This window comes from Spodoptera frugiperda, chromosome 19 (assembly GCF_023101765.2).
Source record: "Spodoptera frugiperda isolate SF20-4 chromosome 19, AGI-APGP_CSIRO_Sfru_2.0, whole genome shotgun sequence".
Taxonomy (NCBI): Eukaryota; Metazoa; Arthropoda; class Insecta; order Lepidoptera; family Noctuidae; genus Spodoptera; species Spodoptera frugiperda.
In genome coordinates, this window is record NC_064230.1 from 41,843 (window position 1) to 67,978 (window position 26,136).

The window sequence follows — 26,136 nt, forward strand, 5'->3', positions numbered from 1 at the left end:
TATGTATGAGCCTAATATTCTTTATTACCTCATTTCTTCGAAACGGCTTGATGGATTTCGACAATCAGGGTATCGTTGGATTCGTCTTAATTACCCAAGTGTTCTTAGATATGTGACGTAAAACAAAAACCAACATGGCGGCCGTGAGGCGCCCTAGATAGGAGGAAAAAAAATTTTATTTGCTACAATATGGGTATCAAATTAAAGAGCTCATCATGAGGATTCCAAAATGGTATATCACTGACATATAGAAAAAAATACTATGTGCAATTATGTTCTTTATTATCCAAACTAAATACTCGTATAGGTACTACGCGACGCGATTAACTAGCGGTGTCTGAACTTAAAAGTGAAAAGTAATAATAAAAGTACATCTTAACTAAATTATTTACAATGAATTTATTTATAAACAAAGGACTAGCGACCCGCCCTCGCTTTGCTGAACGTTAAATAAGGAATCTATCTACATAGTCGTTTACCTATAGCCCATACGACGCGTCAACTGTAAAGACCGTTTTTTGTCTAAAACTACTACTAGTTTAACAGTCGGGACCCATTAAATAAACTAGACTAAAATCATTCAATATGGGTCCCGACTGTTACACTCAATTATGTTTCGCATAAGATTATTATTTTTACACTTTTAGACTAAGCTTGTTTTTTACTTTTCAGTTTTTATTTAAAGTGTTTTTTATGCAGTCGGGTTTTTTAATTTTTTTAATTTATTTATTTGAATATTGTAATATTTGCTTTGACGTTCAAAAGTGCCTTTTTGCTTGCTTCTTGTACACTGCACATTAGAAATAAGCAATATCATCTCCATATGTATAGAAAAGCTATCATATACATATATATGTATGTGTGTGTGTGTTGATAGAAAGTTCACGGCGGTGCTCCGCGCGCCGACCTCAGGTAATGACCCTGTACCCGCCGCCGTGTAGCGCGCAACATGCAACCTGCAACCTGCAACGTGCAACGTGCAACGTGTGCACGATTCTGTTCCCGCACGGATTATTTCTTTGTGTAGTCGACAAATAGGTATTATATAGGTTCTGGGTGCGAAGTGTATGTGAACATGGTTGCAGAAGTTAAAACCACATACATAAGCAATTTCGAAACGTATGTTAAACAACTAAAAAATGGTAAAAATTATCTTCAGTTATCCACGTCTTACATCAACGAGCAAAATCTACAGTGAAACTAAAGTAATGAATTTAAAGCAACTATATGTCTATAATACATGCATCTTTATCCGTAAAGTTCTTGATAAAAAAATACAAACCAGTTTATCATTTACAAAATTAAAAACTATAAGTCAACGTAGTTCCCGACGCGCTAGTTTCTTAGTCATACCGAGGGTAAGAACAAATTACGGCAAAAGAATGATAACATTTGAAGGAGCAAAACTTTATAACAAAATACCCGCACAAATAAAAAATGTATGTTCATTTAATGCATTCAAGGACAAACTTTGTCAATTTGTTATTGCAAATAACGCGTAGATTTTTGAATGCATTACATGTGTAAAATGGTAACGACGAATTTGTAAACCTATAATTTTTCTATGTATTTGTTGTTTCTCAAGTAAGTGAATATTTGTAAATTCTTTATTGAGAAAATAAAAATCTTTAAACACAACTTGGTACCTCGTTGGTCGAGTCGACTTGCGACCAGTGCGACTTCCGGACAAAAGGTCTCGGGTTCGATTTCCAGTCGTGCAAAGTATTACTGGGTTTTTTCGAAAATTTCTCAGTAGTAGCACGAAGTCTGGAATTGTGTCCGGTATATGGCAATAAGCCCCATATTATATGGGACTTATAACACAAATGGAAGAAGAAAATTGGGTGTACATTGTATAGCGGCATTACGTGCCGTAATGTGCACCTCTGCCTACACATTAGGGGATGAAAGGCGAGACGTCACATAAAAAATACGAATGTTAAGTTACGTTACATTTATTAAAATAACAGCACGCAACGTGTAACGCGCAGCACGCTACAGTACCGCCGCGCGGCAGGTCGAACATCACCAACCTGTAAGCCAATTTGGACTTTATCCCACCAGCATATAGAGCCGACAATGGACTGAACTCACCACCCGGTTGGGACTGCCTTGTAACAATGTGCCAACTTGTAGTGCCGGCAACTTTCCCTCGCTTTGAATATTATCTGACACTCTCCCATACACTCTGACTCTACTAATATTACATTAGAATCAATTCGTCTGTTTGTTTATAATTTTTCTGAAATATACTAGGCTTCTGCCATTCCATACGCATAAATAGGTGATTCCCGTTTTTCTCATTCCCGTGGGGATTTAAGAAAATCCTCCCCTACACTCCTTATGGAACATACGCGTACATGCCAAGTTTCAGCTCTCTAGGTGCAGTAGTTTGCCTGATCCGGAGCTGCGGACTACCTAGCGGGTTACCGGGGCTCCGGCTCCGGAAAGCAGGAGTAGGAACGGAGTGGCTTTTAGTCAGTAAGTGTCTGACACTCCCTCTTGCTTCGTCCCAGGTGGGAAAAGTCAATGGATGATTTTCTCCCTTTCAAAAACGTTTGGAGTATGCGTTGTCTGTCAGTCAGTCAGTCAGTCAGTAACGGAAAATCGTTCATCATCAGCCTGTAACGTTCTGGTGAGCAATGGTCTCTTCGCACACGGAGCTAGAACGAACCAGGTTTTGCTCAAACCTCGACATATTTTATTTTATGTTAAACGGTTTTAATGGGCTTATATTGTATGGTCATTAAGATTAAGAGTGTGTACCAAATATCAGATCGATCGGACGTCAGGAAGTGGGTTGAATTCCAATTACTAGACCCAAACAAACAAACGTACCAAGAATAGTAGAAACCATTGAATTAGGTTACCTAACATTGCCCCAATCATTAACTAGTACTAGTGTCACCACTGAGTCTGGGCCAGATTCTTTACAATTTAAAACTAGCGACCCGCCCCAGCTTCGCATGGGTGCAATAGTGATATATTACGCATGTATTATACACATAAACCTTCCTCTTGAATCACTCTATCTATTAAAAAAACCGCATCAAAATCCGTTGCGTAGTTTTAAAGATTTAAGCGTACAAAGGGACATAGGGACAGAGAAAGCGACTTTGTTTTATACTATGTATTGATAGTGATTCCTTAATGTTATAATATGTAAATGTACAAAGTTGAGAAGCGGCGCCACGCGGCGATGCTAGTGAGCAGTAATTGTTTCTCTCACCTTTCTTAGTGTCGCGATGGACACGCGATACTGAGACAATGGCACTTGTTTCATATTTACAAAGTTCATAGCACGCTGTGACGTCATCGTACATTCACATAATGTATCGGCTCTCGTGGAGTGACACCGCCGACGACCTGCTAGGCTCCAGGCTATTCTAACATTGGTTGTGAGAATAATCTCGACTAAAGACGGGCGAGAATGCGATCAAGCTCGCTTCGAATTGACAGTTACAGATTAGCCTGGTTGTACACCACACTTACACACAACAACAGCAATATAACACATAGTAAATGTAAATGAAAACCAATCCCCTTGTCTTCCAAATGGGCCTAAAATTTCTAAAATGAAATCACCAACCCGCATTGAGCAAGCGTGGTGATTAATGCTCAAACCTTCTCCGTGTGAGAAGAGGGCTTTGGTCAGCAGTGGACACTTATAGGCTGTTGATGTAAACTGAGAGAGAGTGTCAGAGTCTTACTGACCAAAAACCACCCCGTTGCTACTCCTGCAAGGTGTCGGAGCCTCGGTAACCACTGCAGCAAACAACTCCTCTGGTGTTGCGTAAGTTATAAGAGGATGCTCTGTAGTTCATGGCTAAGACAAAAATGGAAGAATGGACGAGATAATACGTTCAGCCTTCTACTACACAAAGCAGGGTCACCACTACACCAGCCTCCAGACACTGACACTGTATGTATGTGTGTGTGCGTGGCGGACGCTCACATCCGACACTTATTGCAGAATGCTCGTCCGCCGCCCGCCAGCACTTACTGACTCCGTGGGAATGTCTCCGCTACTACTGCAGTAGTCGACTATTGCAGTACTTACAGTAGTCAGTCGGCGCTTGTTTCTATACGAGTAAACTGACTGCACAGTTAGCGCGGTGGCTAGGCAACTGGCTGCCGTGCAACGTGTCGAGGGTTCGATTCCCGCACGGCACAACTCTTTGTGTGATCCACAAATTGTTGTTCCGGGTCTGGGTGTCATGTGTATGTGAACTTGTATGTTTGTTAACGCACACACGATACAGGAGAAAATCCAAACGTGGGGCAAAGATTTAAAAAAAAAAAACAAGAATAAAACAAGAAAAAAAACACAGTGTATGGAGCTTCTTGCTCGTTCTTCTCCATTCGAGGCTACACTTTGGAACGAGCGCCTGGCTTCACTGACGGATGATTCAATTCGTAATTAAAAGAGACTGTGACCTCTGAGTTAGTTTCGGCATTTCTTCTCAGAGTAGTCGGATAGGAAATGCCGGCCTCATCTAGTTATTTAAGAGATTGACGTGTAAAAGAGATACATTGTAACCTATTTGCAAAATAAATATCATTTATCATTTGGCGCTACTTCCAAGGTGCTACACACTAGTAGTGACTACAGGTGTCGCCTCTATTATATAATAAGTATTAATAATGTAATAATAAATAGGAGAAACCAGCACATAGCTCACTGTCGCGTGTTACGACACCCACACATACTACACAATGCTGGACAGGAGATAGCGACGCCTAATTAACATTAACATTGATTAATGTATCAGCTGTGCGGGGATTAATGTCTATCATATTTATTTATTAGAGTCAGCTATTAATATCGGCACTATGCGTCACTTTTTCTCACTATACACGTAATAGCATTGTCTTATCTTTTTTTTTTGGGGACAAGCCCGCCACAATCTCCCATACCGCTACAACTCCTGTAAGGATCTACAGTAGATACAACCATGCAAACACCGGAACACTGAAGTCCAACGTCCCAGGGACATGAATGACTGTCTTGGATCCCGCAACGAAATTAATCAGAAGATATTATTAGAGGAGAAGAAAAAGAAAACGATAGTTTCCACTTCCCTCGGTGAATTTAATGCGTTGTCTTGTCTGTATGCCTTCATACAAATTATCTTATTGATACCAATATGTTTATAACAAACGTTCGACGTGAAACTATACTTAAGCGTAAGGTTACCCCCTTTCTAAACCCTGATTTCCTAACAACCCTTAAATTCCTAACCCCCAAAAGGCCGGCAACGCACTTGTAACGCTTCTGGTGTTTCGGGTGTCCATGGGCGGCGGCGATTGCTTACCATCAGCCCATCAGGTGATCCACCTGTTCGTTTACCGGCTTAGAAAGCCGGAAAAGAAAAGTCAGTCAATATTTGCTCAAGTGAAGTGACGGCGCGGATAATACGAGTAACAAACATAGGTAATGTTGACGATTGCAATTCAAATATACTCATAGCTAATGGCCAACTTGACTTCTGCCACCTTGGGCGAGGCGAGAGGGAGTGTCAGACTCTTACTGACTAAAACCACCCCGTTCCTACTCCTGCTTTTCGAGTCAGAGCCCCGGTAAACCCGCTAGGTTTACAGCAGCATATTTAGGGTCTAATTTGACCCCTACAACGTAGGATGATTTCGTTTTTCTCAACATCCAACGTCACACACACATCACACCTCGACCCGGAACTCCAGTTTATGAATCACACAAAGAATGGCTTCCTTTGCCCAAATCATATTAAAATATCCGCGTAAATCTCATCGTATTGGCAAAAGTAGTTTGTTACGTAACCGTCCATTACAGGACCGATATATGAGCAGCGTAGAAAGTCCGCGTGACATAACCCGGCACACCCATCCAAAACACGGCCGCGGCGCGCGACGCTGCCACTTTCATGCCATACCTCGCTCAATGAAAGCGACATCACGCCTGGCACACGAGATGCTGCCTTATACGGAGCGGGGAAGGTCGCGTTTCACTTGCCGCGTGACCTTAGAGCTTGGCTCTTGTTATTGCGATATTTCCATAGAAATGTAATTATGTTTGTGTCCGTACACTGTACCAGTGACCGCCCGCAGCGTGTGTTATGATGTTGAAAAGGTCTGCTTAAATTTCCCCTGTATGATGTCGTGTCGAAAAAGTCGTGATGGCCCGGAGGCTTGAGACGTACGCTTCTCATGCACGCAGTGCCGGCGTTAGGGGTCGTGATGGGGCGATGGCCCAGCGTGACAAATTCTGGGGGCGCCGATGCCGCCGCCTAAGGGATCCGCAAAAAACTATCACTTGATATTGCTTCCCTCAAGTGGGCGCCACAATATTTTCGCCCGGGGTATCAGTGGCCCTTACGCCGGCACTGCATTCACGAGGGTGCATGTACGAAACCTACCAACAAACTACCAATGTGACGTTTTCCGAGTTATACATACTGCTGGTTAAAAGGTTCTGCTGCTAGCCGACCTTACAAATGTATAGCTGCCAATTGTCGGGTTTATGACACCCATGGTACCTGTTAAGGCTATTTTGTAACATTCAATTTGACGGATCAAAGTGAACTTGATCACGGTCGAGGTCATCGAGGTAACGTGTCACCACTTTAGGGATTCGTGGTTGTGGGTGAATTCCTAATTTGAGTTCTGCTTCTTCTGGTCGCTGGTTCAAGGGTTGAGTGAACTCCGGCGTTCGGAAACCGGATAAGTATACAATGTGATAGGGGCGAGACTTCTAACCCGTTAAGGCTGAGTTCTACACCTAATTTTATCGATAAAAGTCGGGGGTCGAAATGGTCGAATCCCCTCCCCTAAAAGTTATGGCTATTTTAATATTCTTTTTACTTTTTTTTGATATCAAAGGTTGTATGCGTCGTAGAAACAAAAAAAAAACGACAAACGGTACCTAATAACCTTGGCTAACTAATTCATTACTTTTTTCATATGTTTGATAATGTTTTGGTGAGAAAAAAAATCATTTGTGAATTATTTTTACCGAAAAAATCACTATTTTTCAATATTTTCAATTAGGGGTTCAACCCCCCCATATTATTATTTTTGTCGATAAAATTAGATGTAGTACTCAGCCTTAACGGGTTAGAAGTCCCACGCCTATCACATTGTATATTTCGCGTAAACCCCAGAGAGAACCGTTCACTCAACAGTGCGCAGTAACTGTCCGCACTCTGACATACGTACTTGCATGTGTCCCTAAAAGCCTACCAGTGTATTCTACTTGACCGACACAGCGTCCTACTCCACATTCCCGCCACGTGCTACTACTGACTACTAACACGGCGTGTGTAACGAGGCAGCCACTACCCACTACACACGTGCGTACAATACAGACTGCGTTAGATAACGCAGTGTCCTTGACTCGCGTGCGTGAGGTTACTACACACATTACACATTATGCATTACACATTACTCCGTGTCTGCCGTGTCTATAGTATCTACCGTGACGTCACGCACTCCAGCGTAATGCAATCTGTCGGATTTATACTGTAGTGTGCTTAATGTGGATAATTTCATTTAATTAGCTACGGTTTAAACACACGCACGTTTGGGCTGTAGAAACGGCTTCGATTTTGGTTTGATGCTTTTGTATGACTGAATACTGTACTGATGGACATTTTGTAACACCATTTATGTAGGTAACTGTCTTCATTCAAAGTCAAAGTCAAAATCATTTATTTCAAATAGACCAGGAAGGCACTTTTGAACGTCAAAGCAAATATAATAAGATTAATAACGTCTGTCTGTCGGTCAGTCCTCTAGTTGCTCTATTTGCTCGTTCCAAAGTGTAGATTCCTATGGAGAAGAACGAGCAAGAAACTCCATAGGTTACTCTTTTACAATCAGATTCACAATACAATACTTGGTTACATTAGCAAATAAATCCTTTGACTTTGACTATGTATCCACTAGTTTCTGCCAGCGGACATTATATGTTATTCCAGATCATAATCTACACCTGTTTTTCATAGTATAAGCCGGTAAACGAGCAGACGTATCACCTGATGGTAAGCAATCGCTGCCGCCCATGGATACTTGAAACACCAGAGGCGTTACAAGTGTGTTGACGGTCTTTAGAGATTTAAGGGTTGTTGGAGAAGCGAGAATTGGAAAGATTGCGAAAGGGGGTAATTGGAAATCCGGTAACCTCACTCACAAAACGATAAAATGTCCTTCAGTGGTTTTGACGTGATTGAAAAACAAATATAATACACACAAACTTTCATATTTATGATCTTACTAAGATTTACTTCACATCACATCTTCGCACGGCTGCATGCCATGAGTATTCCGGTGAAATTCTTAACTTTACAGACTGCTCGTAACACGAACACAATACGTACATAAAGTTGATATTGTTGTGGTATTGGTATAAAAGATTTTATTATGGCGGTTAGATAGCGAGCATTAATTAGACTACTTAACTAAACAATCACGGTTTACTCACATACATTAATGGAGAAAAGCTCTCCTACCAGTAGGCTGCGCGACGTCGCCGCGTCTGCGCACGCTGCTCATGATGAAGAGTCCCTCTGTGACTCGAAACTAGTAGCTTTTCTCCATTAATGTACGTGATTTTAGTTAATTTAGTATGTCTCACTATAGTTATTACAAGAATATGATTAGGTAACTAATTATATAAATAATTCAGTGATCGAAGCCATTTAATACAAATTAAACTTTATAATATTGTAATAAAGTCGGGAATGTAGTAAACATCATCGTTTAGTGTACGCTACACTTGACCCGCCGTGCCTCGAAGGCCGGAGTTGAGCGCATGCACACATTCACACAAGGTGTAGTAGTGCCCGACCACACGGGCCCGCCGCGGCCGTACTTTCTACATGAAAGTAAAACTGCTCGCTCGCTGACACCGCGATATACACTGACCTTCAATATTTGAGGACGTGACAGTATGCGAACATATATCATGAAATAAAATAACATAAAAATTAAATATTAAATAACTTCTTAGTAAACTTCGTACACAGTACACCGAGAGTCCAGTATTTATTTATTTAACTGCGGAATACTTGGACACGCGCTACCAACACAGAATACATAGGTACCTACACTGTACAGCTGTTGCCTACCTACATCGAGACCTATCCAAATTTCACTTATTTTTAGAGACATTTCGATAAAAAATTAAGCACCTATTTTTTTATACCAAGTTAACGAGAATCGAGTACCGAGTACTCTCCATAAGTATTGAACGTATCTCACCAGTCATACGGTAGATGTCACAACAGGGTGACATAGCGAGGTGCAAAGGAGTCGTAGGTTACCCTTTTTTAAGGGGGAAAATCATGCTATGACTTCTCTAGCCTTGGGCGAGGCGAGAGGGAGTATCAGACTCTTACTGACTAAAACCACCCCGTTCCTACTCCTGCTTTTCTAGCCGGAGCCCCGGTAACCCGCTAGGCTGTCCACTGAGGTATCAGCCCCACTGGGCCCAATGTGGATCTGTTATGTCTGCCAAAGTAACATCTGAAACAAAAACTTAATAACAGCAGATATTAAAATAAACATACATACGTAACCTCACGCCTGTCTCCCATGGGGGTAGACAGAGACAACGGAACGCCAATTGCTACGACTCTTACACACCTCTTTCGCTTCATCAACAGTCATCAGTCTTTTCATGCATGCTCGTCGGTTAAAGGTACTTTTAATTTGGCCCTTCTCTAATATATCGCCAATCTGGTCGCTATATGTCCGTATTTAAAAAAACCCAGAGAATAGGTTTACTGACAACTTTCGACTACTTACTAATTTAATATCGATTTATGTAATCAATATCTTATAATCGAGTATCGATATCTTCGGATCGATTGTGCAGTAATTATATAGCTACACACCCGAGGGCAACAATCATGCGTGTGTTGCGTAACAGAGAAACATTGTGTACCGGACCGGGCCGGGCACGGCGCGGATACGAACCGGTCCGGGCGCGACTCGGCCGCGAGAATGCGTTGCGCAACCACTCCGGTAAAAGTAGCTCTCCGTACCATCTCCGCACCGTGTTTGTACGTTTGTACAAATATTTCTTCATTAATCGTATTTAAGTGAAGGCTGTTATGTAACCGCGTTATATTGGTTTACTTACTGCCGCACTTATGTCTGAATACTCAAACGCTACTCAATTTTAAGACGCTCTCAAAACTAGTTCTGTCACTATCAATCCTTTATAAAATGACAGAGATAGCACGATATTTAAGTGCAACTTAAAATTGAGTAGCATTTCAGTATTCGGGCGTTAGTCATTTAATGATTACTTAAACTATTTCTTAGTTACGATTTTGTTTAGAAAGCACTTGCTAAAGACAGGGTTAAGTAACCATTAAATGACTCTGAGTACGGATGTTACTGCCCGTTTCATCCTTTGAAGTAATGGAGGCAGATAAGCACATTACGGCACGTAATGCCGCTATACAATGTACACACACTTTTCACTATTTGTGTTATAAGTCCCATGTAATAGGTGGTGAACCTATTGCCATATACTGGACACAATTCCAAACTCCGTGCTACTACTGAGGCATTCTCGAAAAACCGAATAAAGCCCAGTAATAGTTTGCTCGACACGGGAATTGAACCCGAGACCCTTTGCCCGGCATTCGGCCAACGAGGCAGTTTACATTATAGATGCAATAAATACTTGAATACTTTTAAACTTTTTTCGGTTTTTCGTAAATTTTCAGTAATAGCACGGAGTCTGGAAATGTGTCCAGTATATGGCAATAGGCTCACCCCCTATTACATGGGACTTACAACATAAATTGTGAAATGTGGGTGTACATTGTATAGCGGCATTATGTGCCGTAATGTGCACCTCTGCCTACCCATTCGGGGATTAAAGGCGTGACGTCACGATACGTTTACTTTTAAATGTGCATCTCTAAAATAAAATAAACCATTATCAAACCGCTATCTAGCGGTCAATCACCACGTGTATCAAGCAGTCACTACACTGCCTCGCTGCACGCGCGCGGTCGGGTAAATGGTAATGCAGTGTTTAGCACACGGTCAAGTTCACTACACGTCGCATTAGTATTGTGTGCGCGTTACTGTAGCGGCGCAGTAGTCGTGGGCTTACTGTTCTTATAGTGGACTTGTTATGTGATGTTAGGCAGGCTTCGGTAATGTCAGTCATTCATTGATTGTGTCCAGTGATACGAATACGAAGTGCTTATTAGTCTAAACTTTGAAGAACAGAGGAAAGAAACGGTGATTTCCTTAGTACTATATTTTTTCCTGGACAATACATTAAAAAATTGATGGGGGGCTCACATACCAAGTCTTTAATACACACTAGTAGAGCTTTTCTCCATTAATGGAGATTCGTAGTTAAATCGTGATTTGTAGATAAAAGTGGGTGTACATTGTACAGTGACATTACGTGTCATCTATTATATAAAAATAAGTCAGGTTTTCCTTCCTGACGCTATAACTCCAGAACGCACGAACTGATTCCCACGCTTTTGCATTCGTTGGAATGGTCTCAGGCTTGGTGAGGTTTATAGCAAAGAAAATTCTGGAAAAAATTAAAAAAAGAAGCAGGAAAACACGGAAAATCGCTGATGGCGAAACGGAGTTCGCCGGGTTTGCTAGTTATTTATAAACAAGAGCCGCAACGCACCTCTGCCTGTGACCCACATGACGGCGCGTGGTGGGTGATTCATGAAAAGAAAACGTTTCAGCCACTAGAAAGTAGCGAGCACCGGCAACGCACGCTGCGTGTAACTTGTTATATATTACACATACCATTAATTATGCTGAAAAACATTAATATTAATAAGCCGGTAAACGAGCAGACGGGTCACCTGATAGTAAGCAATCAGCGCCGCCCGTGGACACCTGCGACACTAGTGGAGTTACAAGTACGGCCTTGAGACATTAGAGTTGTAGGACTGCCCTTCAAGCACCGGCTACGGTGCACCCGCTATGTAGTCCGCAGCTCCGGAGAAATAGGGGGTTGGACAGAATTTTGGCTTCGGTAGCGGCACTTGGTGGAACGATGTTATATCATACTTCAGCAACCTTATTACAAGCTTTTATCCCCGAAGGGGTAGGCAGAGGTGTACATTACGGCACGTAATGTCGCTATACAATGTACACCCACTTTTTACCATTTGTGTTATAAGTCCCATGTAATAGGGGGTGAGCCTATAAACCTTATTGTCTCGCAATAATGTCGTAAATTCTCTCACATTATCCTCTATTTCATTGTCTGGACTTTAAAAGAGACTATGACCTCTGAGTTTGTTTCGGCATTTCTTCTCAGAGTAGTCGGATAGGAAATGCCGGCCTCATCTAGTTATTTGAAATATTGACGTGTAAAAGTGTTACATTGTAACCTACTTACAGAAACTATTATTAGAACTTATGGCGGGATATTTACCATTTTGATGCGGGCGGATGTCTACGAGCAGACAAATCGGTCTACCCTCTTTCATTTACTCCAGTTTATCCGTGATCATGGCGCTTGCAACAGTGCAGAAATATCGGAGACTCATGGACATAAATAAACATGGTAAATGTCCCGTCTCAAGTTCTAATGATAGTCTTAGTGACCATGTCAGTTGAAAAACTTATACTTACAGAAATAAATATCATTTATCATTTAATGATTAATCTTCCTGCTGTCAATTTCCTGGTTCGTTATACTAGACCCGGCGTCACGCGTCACGTTGCCGCGTTGTTGCTAGAAACCGCGACCGTCGCCGATGTTTACCTTTCAACCCGCGACTGTCGACCTCGGCCGACTACTTTCTTGTTCGCCCGGACGTCGAACCCGCGCTACCTGTTCCTGTGCCGACGTTACTCAGTGAAAGTTGGACATCTCATCAACGCGGTGTCACTACACACACACACACACACACACACACACACACACACACATACACTAGTAGTTAGTATGACAAACATCCTGTTTGGATGCTTAGCGTAGATATCGCTACATTCCGGAGCTGCGGACTACGTAAAGGGTTACCGGGGCTCCGGCTCGAAAAGCAAATAATATAAAAATAGGAGTCGACCAGTAGCGGGAGCATGGTCCAAGCTACCGGTGGTTAGGGCTCCAGAGACAGAAACCTCCTCACAATACGTGCCGTTTTAAGGAGGACTGCCTTCTGCATCAGGCCCTTGATCCATCCGCCCAACCCCAGCCTCCTAAGGTGGTTGTCGAGGCTGTTGGGTATTAATCTATAATACGTACTTAGTATTATGACGTCTCTTATTGCATTCATTGAGTTGTATAATTGGTGTGTTCCTCCAAATAGAAGGTTTCATTTTATCTCACATTATGTAATTGTAAGAGTAATTGTAATTCGTGCGTCCGATTCTCTCCGCATTCCTTTCATCTTTACTGTGCCAGATCATATGTTTATACTTACTTGTTACTTCCGCGCGGTTTCATTGGTCATAGCGTGATATTTTATAGCCTATAACCTTCCTCGATAAATGCACTATCCAACCCAAAAATAAATATTGAAATCGGACCAGTAATTTCGGAGATTAGCGCGTTCAAACAAGCAAACTAACTCTACGCCTCAGCTTCACATGGGTACAATGGTGACATATTATGCATGTATTATACATATACACCTTCCTCTTGAATCACTCTATCACAAAATATATACAAAATCCGTTGCGTAGTTTTAAAGATTTAAGCGTACAAAGGGACATAGGGACAGAGAAAGCGACTTTGTTTTATACTATGTAGTGATGTATAGAAAATATTATGATGTGCCTTCCACGGACACAAACACGAGATACTGACTGGTTGTGTTGTCTTGTTTCAGATATCGCGCCGGAGAGCGGTGAGTACTACCGACTACCGAGAGACCGTCCGCGCCATGCATCCATGGGGCACATACACCGACAACATTAAGCACGTTCACAGAGTACCTACGTGTCGGGAGGTCCACTATTCCGATACCTGTATCATTCAGAATACTAAACTTAGTCCAGTCTACCTTAGTCTACTAAACAGGAGATGATTTTAATGTGGGGCAACGAAATGTTAATCTGTTCCACACTTCTTACTGTAAATTAATTACTCGTACCTACAATATCACATTCTTGATGGTTCCTAGTCTATTTTTATTTAAAAAAAACCTTGCTGCACTCTAGGATTGTGTCGTGTGTTGTCGTGCGTTAACAAACATACAAGTTCACATACACATGACACACAGACCCGGAACAACAATTTGTGGATCACACAAAGAGTTGCTCCCTGTTAAACCCGCTACACGTTGCTCGGCAGCCAGTTACCCAGCCACCGCGCCAATCGTGCAGTCATACATTCGTATGGGGCTCTAATTGGCCGGCGTAAATTAACCAACCAATCAGAGCAACGAACGTGCTCTCGTTTCTATTACTTTAAACGTAAAGCAAACTTATACTAAGATTATTGGAACAACATGTAACCTCTATATAAAACCCCGGGTTAACTCATCACCATCACTAATTATAAAATCGATTTCTCTCGACTGCCTCCCTCCCAGATCAATCGCCAGTTTCCCACAGCGCTGGCTGCCCACTAATTACACCACCCATACAAAGTGTACCGAGAATCGATCACTTCTCAAGCTTCCTTGTGCGAACTGCTAGGGAGTGGAACTCCTTGCCGGAGTCTGTGTTTCCTGATGGGTATAACCTGGGCGTCTTCAAGGCCCGAGTGAATAGGTTGCTTATGGGCAGACGTGCTCCATCGTAGGCCGCATCATCACTTACCATCAGGCGAGATAGCGGCCAAACGTCGGCCCATTTAACATAAAAAAAAAACTTCCCATCGCATCAGTTCCACATAGTTTTTCCAGCAGCATTGTTAGAGATTACGCCACAGAGTGTGTGAACCTGTGCACCGATACATTGTGTCGTGGGAACTGGAGAACGGGGGAAGTGGCAGCGTCCGGGACGGAAGCAAGGCGCACTCTACATCGCCGGCGTCAGCTGTAGCACTAGCACGAGTTTATCTGACGGAAGAGTTTAAAATATTGAATAGACTTTTAAGCTCAAGCCCATATGACGAATAGCAAAAAGTCCACGCCTACAAACTTGGCTACACACTGGATCTGACTACATACTTTTTGACAGTGCCAGCTATATGGTATCGTCTTGGCAACATTTCACATGAAATGTTTTTGTGGGATATTGCTTTACGTTTAAGCCTTTAACTGCCATTAGAAAACTGTTGAAGGCAAATCCTCCACTAACGTAGGTCACAGTTGACGTGTCAAAGTAATACTATCTTCAAACCTTCAAGAAAAAGAGCGTACTCCTTTTTGAACCTCCGGCAATGCATCTGTGACTCCTCTGGTGTTGCAGGTGCCCATTTGCGTTTATCAGCAGGCGTTTATCAGGCGTTTATCGCTTACCATCAGGTGACACGTTTGCTCGTTTGCCACCTATTCCATAAAAAAATGGCAACTTTCGGCGCTTTCATTGGTTAAATTTGCGCGTTTTAAAAACGTGGTGTGCATAGGCCCTTATTCGAGCCGGCCAATCACAGCGCCGAACGCGCTCTCGTTTCGATTACTTTAGGTGGTGTGCATAGGCCCTTAAACGTAAAGCAAACTCATACTAAGGGTACTGGTTGTACTCTCCCTTCGAGGTGACATCGTTTATTTTCATTAATCAGAGGGGGGAAAATCATCCTATGACTTCTTTCGCTCTGGGCGAGGCGAGAGGGAGTGTCAGACTCTTACTGACTAAAAACCACCCCGTTCCTACTCTTGCCTTCCGAATCAGAGCCTCGGTAAACCCGCTAGGTAGTCCGCAGCTCCGGATCAGGCATCAGCCCTACTAGGCCCCATCTGTGGTGGTCTGATGGCTCTTTGAGGCGCCGAAACACATGCCTTTGGAAGTCAAATAATGTTTCCAAAAGCCTGTCGCCTGTGTATTCAATGGTTGATTAATTCCATTGTCCAACATGCTCATGTTAATATCATCGTCCTGTACCTTCTTGAGTACGCTGTAAATTTACTGACTGTACGGTTGACGCCGTGGTTGGACAACCGGCTGCCGTGCAACGGGTAGCAGGTTCGATTCCCGCACGCAGCAACTCTTTATATGTGATCCACAAATTGTTGTTTCAGTCGGGGTGTCATGTGTATATTATGAACTTGTATGATAAAATCCTACTGTGGGGCAAAGCTTTAGTCCACGGACGGCGGCGATTGCTTACCATCAGGTGATCCGTCTGCTCGTTTACCGGCTTATACCATAAAAGATCCACCACTTAGCACCTCGCATGTGAGAGATGCGCATTGTAGACCACGCGCACAAACTACTTTCTACGGATTACGTCACGCGCACAATGCGCCCGCACTTGTGTCCCCGGCACGGCGCGGCGTACTGCGCACGTTCTAATACATATCTGTGCTTGCTCTGGCCAAGGAAACAATATTAAATTTAAAAAATACATTTATAAAAGGACTAGCTACTTCCGCGCGGTTTCACCCGCTCTGCTCAGCTCCTATTGCCTATCGCAGCGGGATGTTATACAGAGTATAACCCTTTTAAATAAATTCACTATTTACCAACAGAACAATTATTATTCAAATCGGACCAGCAGTTCCGGAGATTAAAATTCAGGTTGAAACAAACAAGTTGTTCAGCTTTATGCATATTAGTATAGATATTATGTTCTTGTAACGGGGGCTACTGCTTTTTGGCGCAACTGTAGCAACAGGTCTGTTTGTCCAATCACAACAGCTGACAAATATTGATCGTCCAATGGTGTTACACTAGCTCATTCCCTTGCCATACCTATTATTGGAAGCAAGTATAACAGCTCACACATAGGACCCACTTAATTTTAAGTAAAATTTCCTGGTGCTTGGCGACTAGGCTTCTCCCAGTTGTGGAGTCTCTTTTGTGCCTTAAGGCTTAAGTCATTCTGTCTCCTGCATTAAATTCACCGAGGGAAGTGGAAACTATCGTTTTCTTTTTCTTCTCCTCTAATAACATCTTCTGATTTGTTTCGTTGCGGGATCCAAGACAGTCATTCATGTCCCTGGGACGTTGGACTTCAGTGTTCCGGTGTTTGCATGGTTGTATCTACTGTAGATCCTGGAGTATAGGAGTAAGCACAGGTTTCCTCATTCCGATGTAATGTGCCCTGCCACTGTACACGCCGTACGAGCGTGGTCTGATGAAAGTAAAAGTGTAGAATGAATGAAAGCTCGCTGCTATGTACAGTGCACACGCAGCGCCGTGGTGTATTAGTATTACTGTTGTATTACTATTGTATTGGTATCGGCAGTACATTCCATGTAATGAGCGGTTGGGTTCGGCGGTGAACCACGCCGGGACGTGAGAATGTGCGCGTATTGTTTATCTTAATTAATAAATTACATAATGCATGCGTTGCTCGAGCTGAGTATCAATTAGTAAATCATTTGCAACACATTGCGTGCGTTCGTAGACGCAGGCACACATCCCATCTGATACACAGGCTTACGTTGAAAACAATGTAACCAAGTATTGTACTGTGATGGTCTGTCAGGTACCCCTAAAATATAGACAAAGGCATCCCAATACTTTGAAGTGTCAACTTTCTAATGAGCCACATGTTAGGCCATTTATCTTATATTTTATGAGAACCAGACTTGGGATAACTAATGGACAATTGAGTTGTAACTTGTTAAATGATCTTAAGTGTAAAGTGGGACCATTGGGCGCACAACACAATATGAAACGCCACATCTGGTTGCAATAATGCTGACCTACGAAAGGTCCCTGGAAACAATTAGGATATTGCACAAAAAGTGTCATAAAACAAGGGTTGCATTGGCCTGGAAAAGGGGCTCTGGCGAGGAGATGTAACAAATGTGATGAACACGATAGGACACTTACTCTTGGACTGCGGAGACGGACGGTTGTCTAGGATAGACTAGAATTGGTTCCTTAGAACCCAATTGTACTAAGTAAATTCAGTGTGAAGTGTGGAAGTTTGGTGAGTAACAGTGTGAAAGCAGCGAACGGGTATGTGAATGTGATTCTATTATAGGCTAGGGTTTATCCCATCTCTGCCTCTATTCCTTTTAACTGAGTCGGAACAATACTTTCCACTGTACCTACTTGTTGTACGTGCACTTCTGGGGTTTGCTTGAAATAAGCAATGCTTAGGCCAGTCCGAGAAGGACGGTAGGAGGATTCACGTGCCTCGTCTCGACCTATCGACGCCATTGCGGCCATACCTATCTATACTCTTCGACGACATATACTATGGTGAGCGACGCACACGTTTTAGATATGGGGTTCGGGTTGAGGAGGTACTTACGCAAGACCAACAGTTGTTTGTATTATTCCTTTGCATATCCGGAGTGTACTCCTGTGAGTGCACTGCCTTCCCTTTCCCTTTGCTGTCATCTTTATTGTATAAGTAAATATAAATAATTTAGAATACATCCTTTAGAATATATCCTTTTCCTCGTGAATTCCCATTTTATCCTTTGTGCTTGCTTTTGATAAAATCATATTTAAATAACATAATGAACAAGTTAATAAAATAAGTTATGTTATTTAATCCTTTGTATTTACTTTTGATGAAATATATATAAATAACATGATGAACAAGTCAATAAAATAAGTTATGTTATTTAATCCTTTGTACTACTTTTGAAGAAATATATAAATAACATGATGAACAATCTAATAAAATAAGTTATGTTATTTGTTGGGAATTCATTAAATATCCCGTGAAACATCGGAAACGGTGGGAGAGTGACCAGTATCTGGACGAACTCTACAGAACAGAGCGGATGGCGGGGCTCTGTTCCTTGCCCATTTCATTTTTAGGGTAAGCCGAATAACATCCCTCCTTGATTTAGGAAAAACGGAAAATTTATCCACCCTAGGGTAGGCTAGAAACAGTCACAGTACCGTGAACCTGATTGAAAAAGAGTAACCTACGGAGTTTCTTGCTCGTTCTTCTCCATAGGAATCTACACTTTGGAACGAGCAAATAGAGCAACTAGAGGACTGACCGACAGACCGACAGATATTGAAATAAATAATTTTGACTTTTGACTTTGACTTTGAAACGATAACATTAATTTACCAACACTTACAGTTAAAACGAATAGGAGAATAGGAACATGGTATGACGGATTGATAAAGTGACGTATTTGCTCCCACTCCTAAACTTTGATTCGTTATATCCAAGTTTTTTTTTATCTTATACGACAAAATAAAAAAATACGTGTCTAATATTTTTTCATTACCTAACTGACGGACTAAATAGATTTTTTATTTTCATACCCTGTCATCATCCCTATTGTGCAAATTAAGCAGAATGTTACACTTCTAGCAAGTCACTTGGAGTGTTTTTCCACCAGAAATGTGCTATGTAGCTATGTTGCGAGGATATAATAGCTAGGCTGTGAAACTATGTCACCGTTTCCACTGATACTAAGCTATGTAGCAGTGCGAGGAAGATGCGCAGCTCGAGTATGCGATATATCGATAGTAGGGAAGCCATCCATAGCACGCATCTTTCTATATAAAAAAACATAGCTTAGCTGAGTCCGTTTCCACCAGTGCTAAGCTATGTGTACCAATGAATTTGATTGGTGGAAGCCAAACGCATCCACAGCAACGTAGCATAACACATCTCTGGTGGAAAAGCACACGCGTCAGTCAGTCATCAGTCTATAAATGGCCATTGCTGACCAAAGCCTCTTCTCACATGGAGAAGGTTTGACATTAATCACAACGCTTGTTCAATGCGGGTTGGCGATTTCAGACTTGTAATCTATACTACTATAATATTATAAAGCTAAAGAGTTTGTTTGTTTCATTGTTTGTTTGTTTGAACGCACTAATCTCCGGAACCACTGGTCCGATTTCATAATTCATAATTCTTTTTGTGTTGGATAGTGCATTTATCGAGGAGGGCTATAGGCTAATCAAAAAAACATCACGCTATGACCAATAGGAGCCGAACAGAGCGGGTGAAACTGCGCAGAAGTTGCTATTACAAAATATAAGCCCAGGTTTCCTCACGATGTTTTCCTTCATACGATACATGATGACACATCTCTGGTGGAAACGTTTGGCCGCTATCTCGCCTGATGGTAAGTGATGATGCGGCCTACGATGGAGCACGTCTGCCCATAAGCAACCTATTCACTCGGGCCTTGAAGACACCCAGGTTATACCCATCAGGAAACACAGACTCCGGCAAGGAGTTCCACTCCCTAGCTGTTCGCACAAGGAAGCTTGAAGCGAAGCGCTTCGTGCGAGTGGGTGGGATATCTACCATGAATGACGTTCCCTTACACAGACAAGATGAAATGGAGCCAAGTTTAGTTCCCCTGTGTACCGCCACTCACCCAGGTGACAAATGTTGCAGGTGGTGTTGCTGCTGGCGTGCCTGGCGGCGGCGCGCGCCGACCAGGAGCCGGCTACTGATGGACTGGTGCACACAGACACGGAGACAGACCTCGTCGCCGAGGCCACGCAGACAGGTACAGCATATTGTAACTTTTGAGAGACATACTAAATTAATTATTATGTTATCGGCTTACTCACGTAACTGTTTGCACGTAACTCGACTAGTTTCAAGCCATACTAGAGGCTCATATTCTATATTTTAATCATCTTTTATTTTCTGAGCTTCCGTCTTAACGTCTTCGTGCCAAATCTCAATATGACATTTTCTTCCATTCGCTTCCTTTCATCGTCTATATCCCTCTCTTTCACACATAACACTCTCTCTTACACTTCCTCTTGCGTTCCGTTTCCCACATAAAGTAAAATAGTAAATAAGTATCAACACTACAACTTACATTCATTCTACCCATTTTGATCAATGGAATCATGACAATGTATATGTGTATGTATGTGTATGTGTATATGTATGTATACAACGTGTAACAAAATACCCATATACATCAAGAAGCCCTGATGAATACACGTTGAATAGAAACTCTACACGAAGTTTCAGCTAAAAATACATTTAAAAAAAAATTGTTCCAAATACTTGGTATCGCATAGTTCTTGATTTCAAATCATAACTATAAACGTGTCACAACACTACAGGGATCACTCGCTAATATTACGAAACATTTCTTCTTGAAACATAACTTGGTACCATGAAAACATGAGTTTAAAAAACCCTTCCCGTATCGTTTGTTATGTTATCTAGAAGCCGTGCACTTGATATGTATACCCCCTTTTTGTTACACGTTGTATGTATGTATGTATGTATGTACGGTACAGGTCCGGCCCAGAAGCGCGAGGCGGTGCTGTCCAACTCGTACGGCGAGCCGCTGCCGGCCGACGCGTACGGCCCGCCGCTGCACGTGCCCGACTCCGGTCAGTACTGCACTATTACATTATATGTGACTAGATCGACTCGATACAACCAATACTTATGTACATAACACCATACAAGTACCCTATACACTAGAGGCAGATACTTCGCACAATTAATTACATTCTTTACTCCAATCAATCCCTATAATAGTGTACCCTTAGTGTCTAAACACACTATGCCGAACGTACGCGACCGAAGTTCCGCGGCTGATTTTACGTTCCAACGTATTCGGCTGATATGACACACCATAAGTGCCGAACTTACGCGGCAGAAATTCAATTGTGCAATACAGTTCTACAGAATTCGTTGCCGCTGAATTGCTGCTGAACTGACGCCCGACTGAAGTTCGGCTGTACGCTAACGCAACGTAATTTCGGCATAATGTGTCGCCAGTAATTTAAATAGCATTGCAGGCGTAATCAATCAATCTCGGCATAGTGTGTTTAGACACTTAGTATGAGTTTGCGTTACGTTGAAGATAAAATATTTTTATTTGCATTAACATGAGTGACCTATTCTAACCAAAATATTTTATGAACCAAAACGAAAAGCGAGCGCGTTCGACGCTCTGATTGGCTGGCTGATATAAAACAACCAATCCCAGCGCCAAACGCGCTCTCGTTTCGATTACTTTATACGTAAAGTAAACTCGTACTAAGGGCACTGGTAGAGAGTAGCTGTCCGACATTGTCATACATCATAACATTGTATAGTGCATCCCCCATCAGTCATGCAATATCATCTTTACTTAACACAAAACTATTGCGATATCAAAACCTAATTGTAGCACTGTACTTAGGCATTATACACTCCAAGTTATTCTCACGCTGTCTCTGCATCCAGTTCCAGACCTGCCGCAGGGCTCCCCGGCGCCAGTGTACGGAGTGCCCGACGCGCTGGTGTTCCCCCCCTCGGGCCCCGCGCCCCCGCCGCAGCCCGCCGGCACGTACGGGCCCCCCGCGCCCGTGTCCTTCCCCAGCCAAGTGTACCACGGGCCCCCACCGCCAGTGCAGAAACTTAAACCTGTATACGGGCCCCCGAAACCAGTATATGGGCCCCCGAAACCTGTATATGGACCTCCGAAACCCGTGTATGGACCTCCTAAGCCTGTGTACGGGCCCCCGAAGTTCAGCCCCCCTAAGAAGACGTACGGCCCCCCCAAGCTGAGCCTGCCCAAGCCTACATACGGAGCGCCGTTCAAGCCGCCCAAGATCACACTGAACAAGCCGTTGTTCTCCGCTCCCAAACCAGTATACGGACCTCCGAAACCAGTGTACGGGCCCCCTAAACCTGTATACGGGCCCCCACCACCGCGCGACATCCCCGCCCTGCCCCTACCCGAGCTCCCTCAGGTGTCCCTCCCCCCCATAAACAACAACAACCTGGACCTGGGCCTCAACCTCCCCGCCCCCATCTACGGAACTCCGCTACTCTCCCTCCCAGTAGACCTGAAACCCAACTTCCCTCTGCCGACCGACACGTACGGCCCGCCCGGCCACCCGCTGGGCCCCAACGACCAGTTGTTACTACAGAACGTTGGCAGCGTCGGTCACTACGGGCCTCCGCAGCCGGACCCGAACCCGAGACCTCCCCACCCTGGCGTCCCCGCTCCCCCCACTCCACCCCACGTGCTGTATGATGGATGGAAGCCAATCCCCGGCGTGTCGCTACCGCACGGTCCCGGCCACATCGCCCCGCAGTACGGGCCGCCACAGGACCTGCACATTGAGCTGGAGCAGAACCTGCCGAGCCTGGACCTGCACCAGCAGTTCTCGCCGCAGCAACAACAACACGGCGGCGCCGACATAACCTCGGGGTACTCCAGCGTGCACCAGGACGCGCTGGCCAACATCGACCTGCGCGCCATCCTCGGCGGGGACTCCAACCACATCGCGCCCGCAGACACCGTGTTCGAGGCGCACTACACCGAGGGGGACTCGGCCAGGCAACACGGGGGGAAGGGACTCGTCGCGCCCTCCGGCCAGTACGGCGTGCCGCCGGGCGCCCAGTACGGGGCCCCGCCCGGCCTGCCGCTGGCGTACGGGCAGGTGTCGGGCGGGGGCCACGCGGGCGGGGCCCCGCCGCGCGCCCCGCTCCCACTCCGCGCCGCCGTGCCGCGCGCCGTGTTCCAGCACATCGCGCACACGACCACACACAACGACGTGCACCACTCGCACCACGCGGTGCCCGGCCCGCAGTACCTGCCGCCCCCCATCCCCCACTCCGGGGGACACAGCGTGGCGCTGTCCATAGAGCCCACCAGCCTGGTCAGCGTGCCCCACTCGCCCCCGCTGCAGGAGCCGAGCGGCTCGTACGGGTCCCCGGTGGACTCGTACAGCGCGCCGCTACTGACGGTGGCCGGGGACCATGTTACCTCGGGCTCCAGTACTGACTCGGTAACATCCACCATCGATGGCACAGTGCTTGCCAACCTGTCGTCGCTGTCGGCGCTGGACGCGGCCGCCATCCTGAAGCACTGTCCGTACCACGAGGCCATCCTGCGCGCGGCGCGGGCGGGCGACGGCATCCCGCGCGACCTGGCCGCGCAGTACGCCAGCAGCCTCAGCAGCCTCGGCGCCGCGCTCACTGACCACGGCAAGCGGGAGGACAGGGACTCACACACTGTGCACAAGGACACACACAAGGACGCACACGTCGTGCACAAGAGCAAGTCCATCAAGGAGAAGCACACGCGCGCGCAGCAGCTGCAGCAGGTGAGCCAGCAGATCCAGGACACGCAGGCGCGCATCCGCAGCCTCAACCTGCAGGCGCAGCAGCTGCAGCACAAGATCGCGGCCACCGGGCAGGCCGTCGGCGCCGACACCCCGCAGGGTGCGACAGGTACCTCCTACTCCGTGCAGATCCAGCCCTCGCAGGGGGGGCCGGGGGGGCCGGCCGCGCCGCACGACCAGTTACTGTCGGACGGACTGCTGCAGAGCATCCTGCAGGCCATCGACGACCCCGGCAAGGCGCCGCAGCTCGCGCAGCAACAGCAACACGCAGCGCAGCAACAAAATGTCGCGCAGCAACACACACAGCAACAGCAGCCCCCCACTCCCCCCCAGCTGTCCCCCCAGCAGAGTCTGCCCGCGCTGCACTCGGCCCACTCGTTCACCTCCAACGCTCGCGAGTCGTTCTCGGACGGCATCGTGCTCCCGCCGGGATACGAACCCGTGGACCGCTCGCACGACCAGCACACGCAGGCCACTGAGCAGCACTCAGCCAGCGACTGCGGGCTTGCGGCGGCCGCGTCCACGCGGACTGAGAGCGTGGTACCAGCGCCCACTGAGCTCAGTCGCGCGGACAGCGACACTGCCTCCAGCGAGGACAGCGAGGTCGCGCTGTTCTTCGGGGACAAGGCGCCCGTCACTGAGCTCTCAGTCGCCACCAGCATCAGCGGGGACTCGCACTGAGAGACACAGCCGGCCACTACCGGGACCGAGTCACTCAGTGTACAGGTAACAGTAGCTACTGTTGAACTAAATTGCTTCAGTACTCAGTCGGCTCTAGACAACCAGTGGCTACTGTTACCCACAAACTGAGTGACTCGGCCGAGTGTACATGTGTGTGTGTGTGTGTGTGTGTGTGTGTGTGTGTGTGTGTGTGTGTGTGTGTGCGCTAGTCGTCGAGCCATCGTGTACAATGTATCGTGTCATACACTATACACCGCCGGCACAGGGGGGACGGGGGACGGGGGACGGGGGACGACATCGATATATATCGACCAATCAAAGCCTTCCGTTTGACATCCATAATGGAGGTAGTTGTGGAAACAATTACATTATATTGTATGGCCATCAACATTAACAGTGTGTACCAAATATCCTCCACATTGTTCTATACAACCGCACCGTCCCCCGTGTGCCGGGTATGAGACACCCGCGGGCACGAGTCACTGCCCGCGCGTGTCGTTATATAAATATAATGTATAATGTATAACTATTTATATAACTATTGTATAATTATGTACTTACCGTAGCGAGTCAGTATTGACGTAATGTTAAATTATTCCATATAATTAGTTCTAGTTATCATACATAGAGAGCGCCACATCGCACTGTGTATCAATATTTAAATGTACAAATGTTCACATAAAACAACATTATGGCACTTTAAGCCCAATCTTCCCAATCCCCGATTCCCCAACAACCCTTAAATCCCCAACCCCCAAAAGGCCGGCAACGCACTTGTAACGCCTCTTGTTTCAAATATTCACGGGCGGCGGCGATTGCTTACCATCAGGTGATCCGTCTGCTCGTTTACCGGCTTATACCTTAATAAACCGAATCCCATCACAATCCGTCCAGCAGTTCCCGAGTTAACGCCCGACAAACGAGTTGACACACAGTCGCGAGGCGCTGAGCCACAAGTTACGTTTACTCGACATATAGTAAATGCTAACTTTGTGTTCGTAATTACAATTACTGAAGGAATTATTCATATAATGTTATTATAAACCGGTTGTAATCAAAGTCAAAGTCAAAATGGCTGCCGTGCAACGTGTAGCGGGTTCGATTCCCGCACGGAGCAACTCTTTGTGTGATCCACAAATTGTTGTTTCGGGTCTGGGTGTCATGTGTATGTGAACTTGTGTGTTTGTAAACGTACACACGACACAGGAGACAATCCTAGTGTATTTTAAGAAATAATAAAAAAATCAAGTTCCAAAGGACACTGGACTATGGTCTATGGCCCTTCTTTACACTAGAGAGGTACCTATATCACAATCTCCACATTTGGTAAATGAATTGGAGATTGCAGTCAACGGTTCAGGATTACCAGAGGGCGCTGCT

General features: G+C 45.0%; 1 protein-coding gene across 6 annotated transcripts in view; it reads left to right on the plus strand.

Moving 5' to 3' along the window:
- LOC118280946 (nascent polypeptide-associated complex subunit alpha, muscle-specific form-like) overlaps positions 1-26,136 on the plus strand; it is a 48,826-nt gene that overhangs the window by 16,863 nt on the left and 5,827 nt on the right. Inside the window, exons 2-5 of one of the 6 annotated variants that reach the window (XR_007706267.1) lie at positions 13,818-13,835; positions 20,378-20,492; positions 21,247-21,342; positions 22,187-26,055. Coding sequence is in view for 4 of the 6 variants with exons in the window: in XM_050700449.1 (XP_050556406.1) it covers positions 13,818-13,835; positions 20,378-20,492; positions 21,247-21,342; positions 22,187-24,756 (2,799 nt within the window). In the remaining 2 variants the exon portion in view is untranslated. The remainder of the gene's footprint in view (positions 1-13,817; positions 13,836-20,377; positions 20,493-21,246; positions 21,343-22,186; positions 26,056-26,136) is intronic. The other 5 variants (XR_007706266.1, XM_050700449.1, XM_050700451.1 and 2 more) reach the window with 5 other exon arrangements.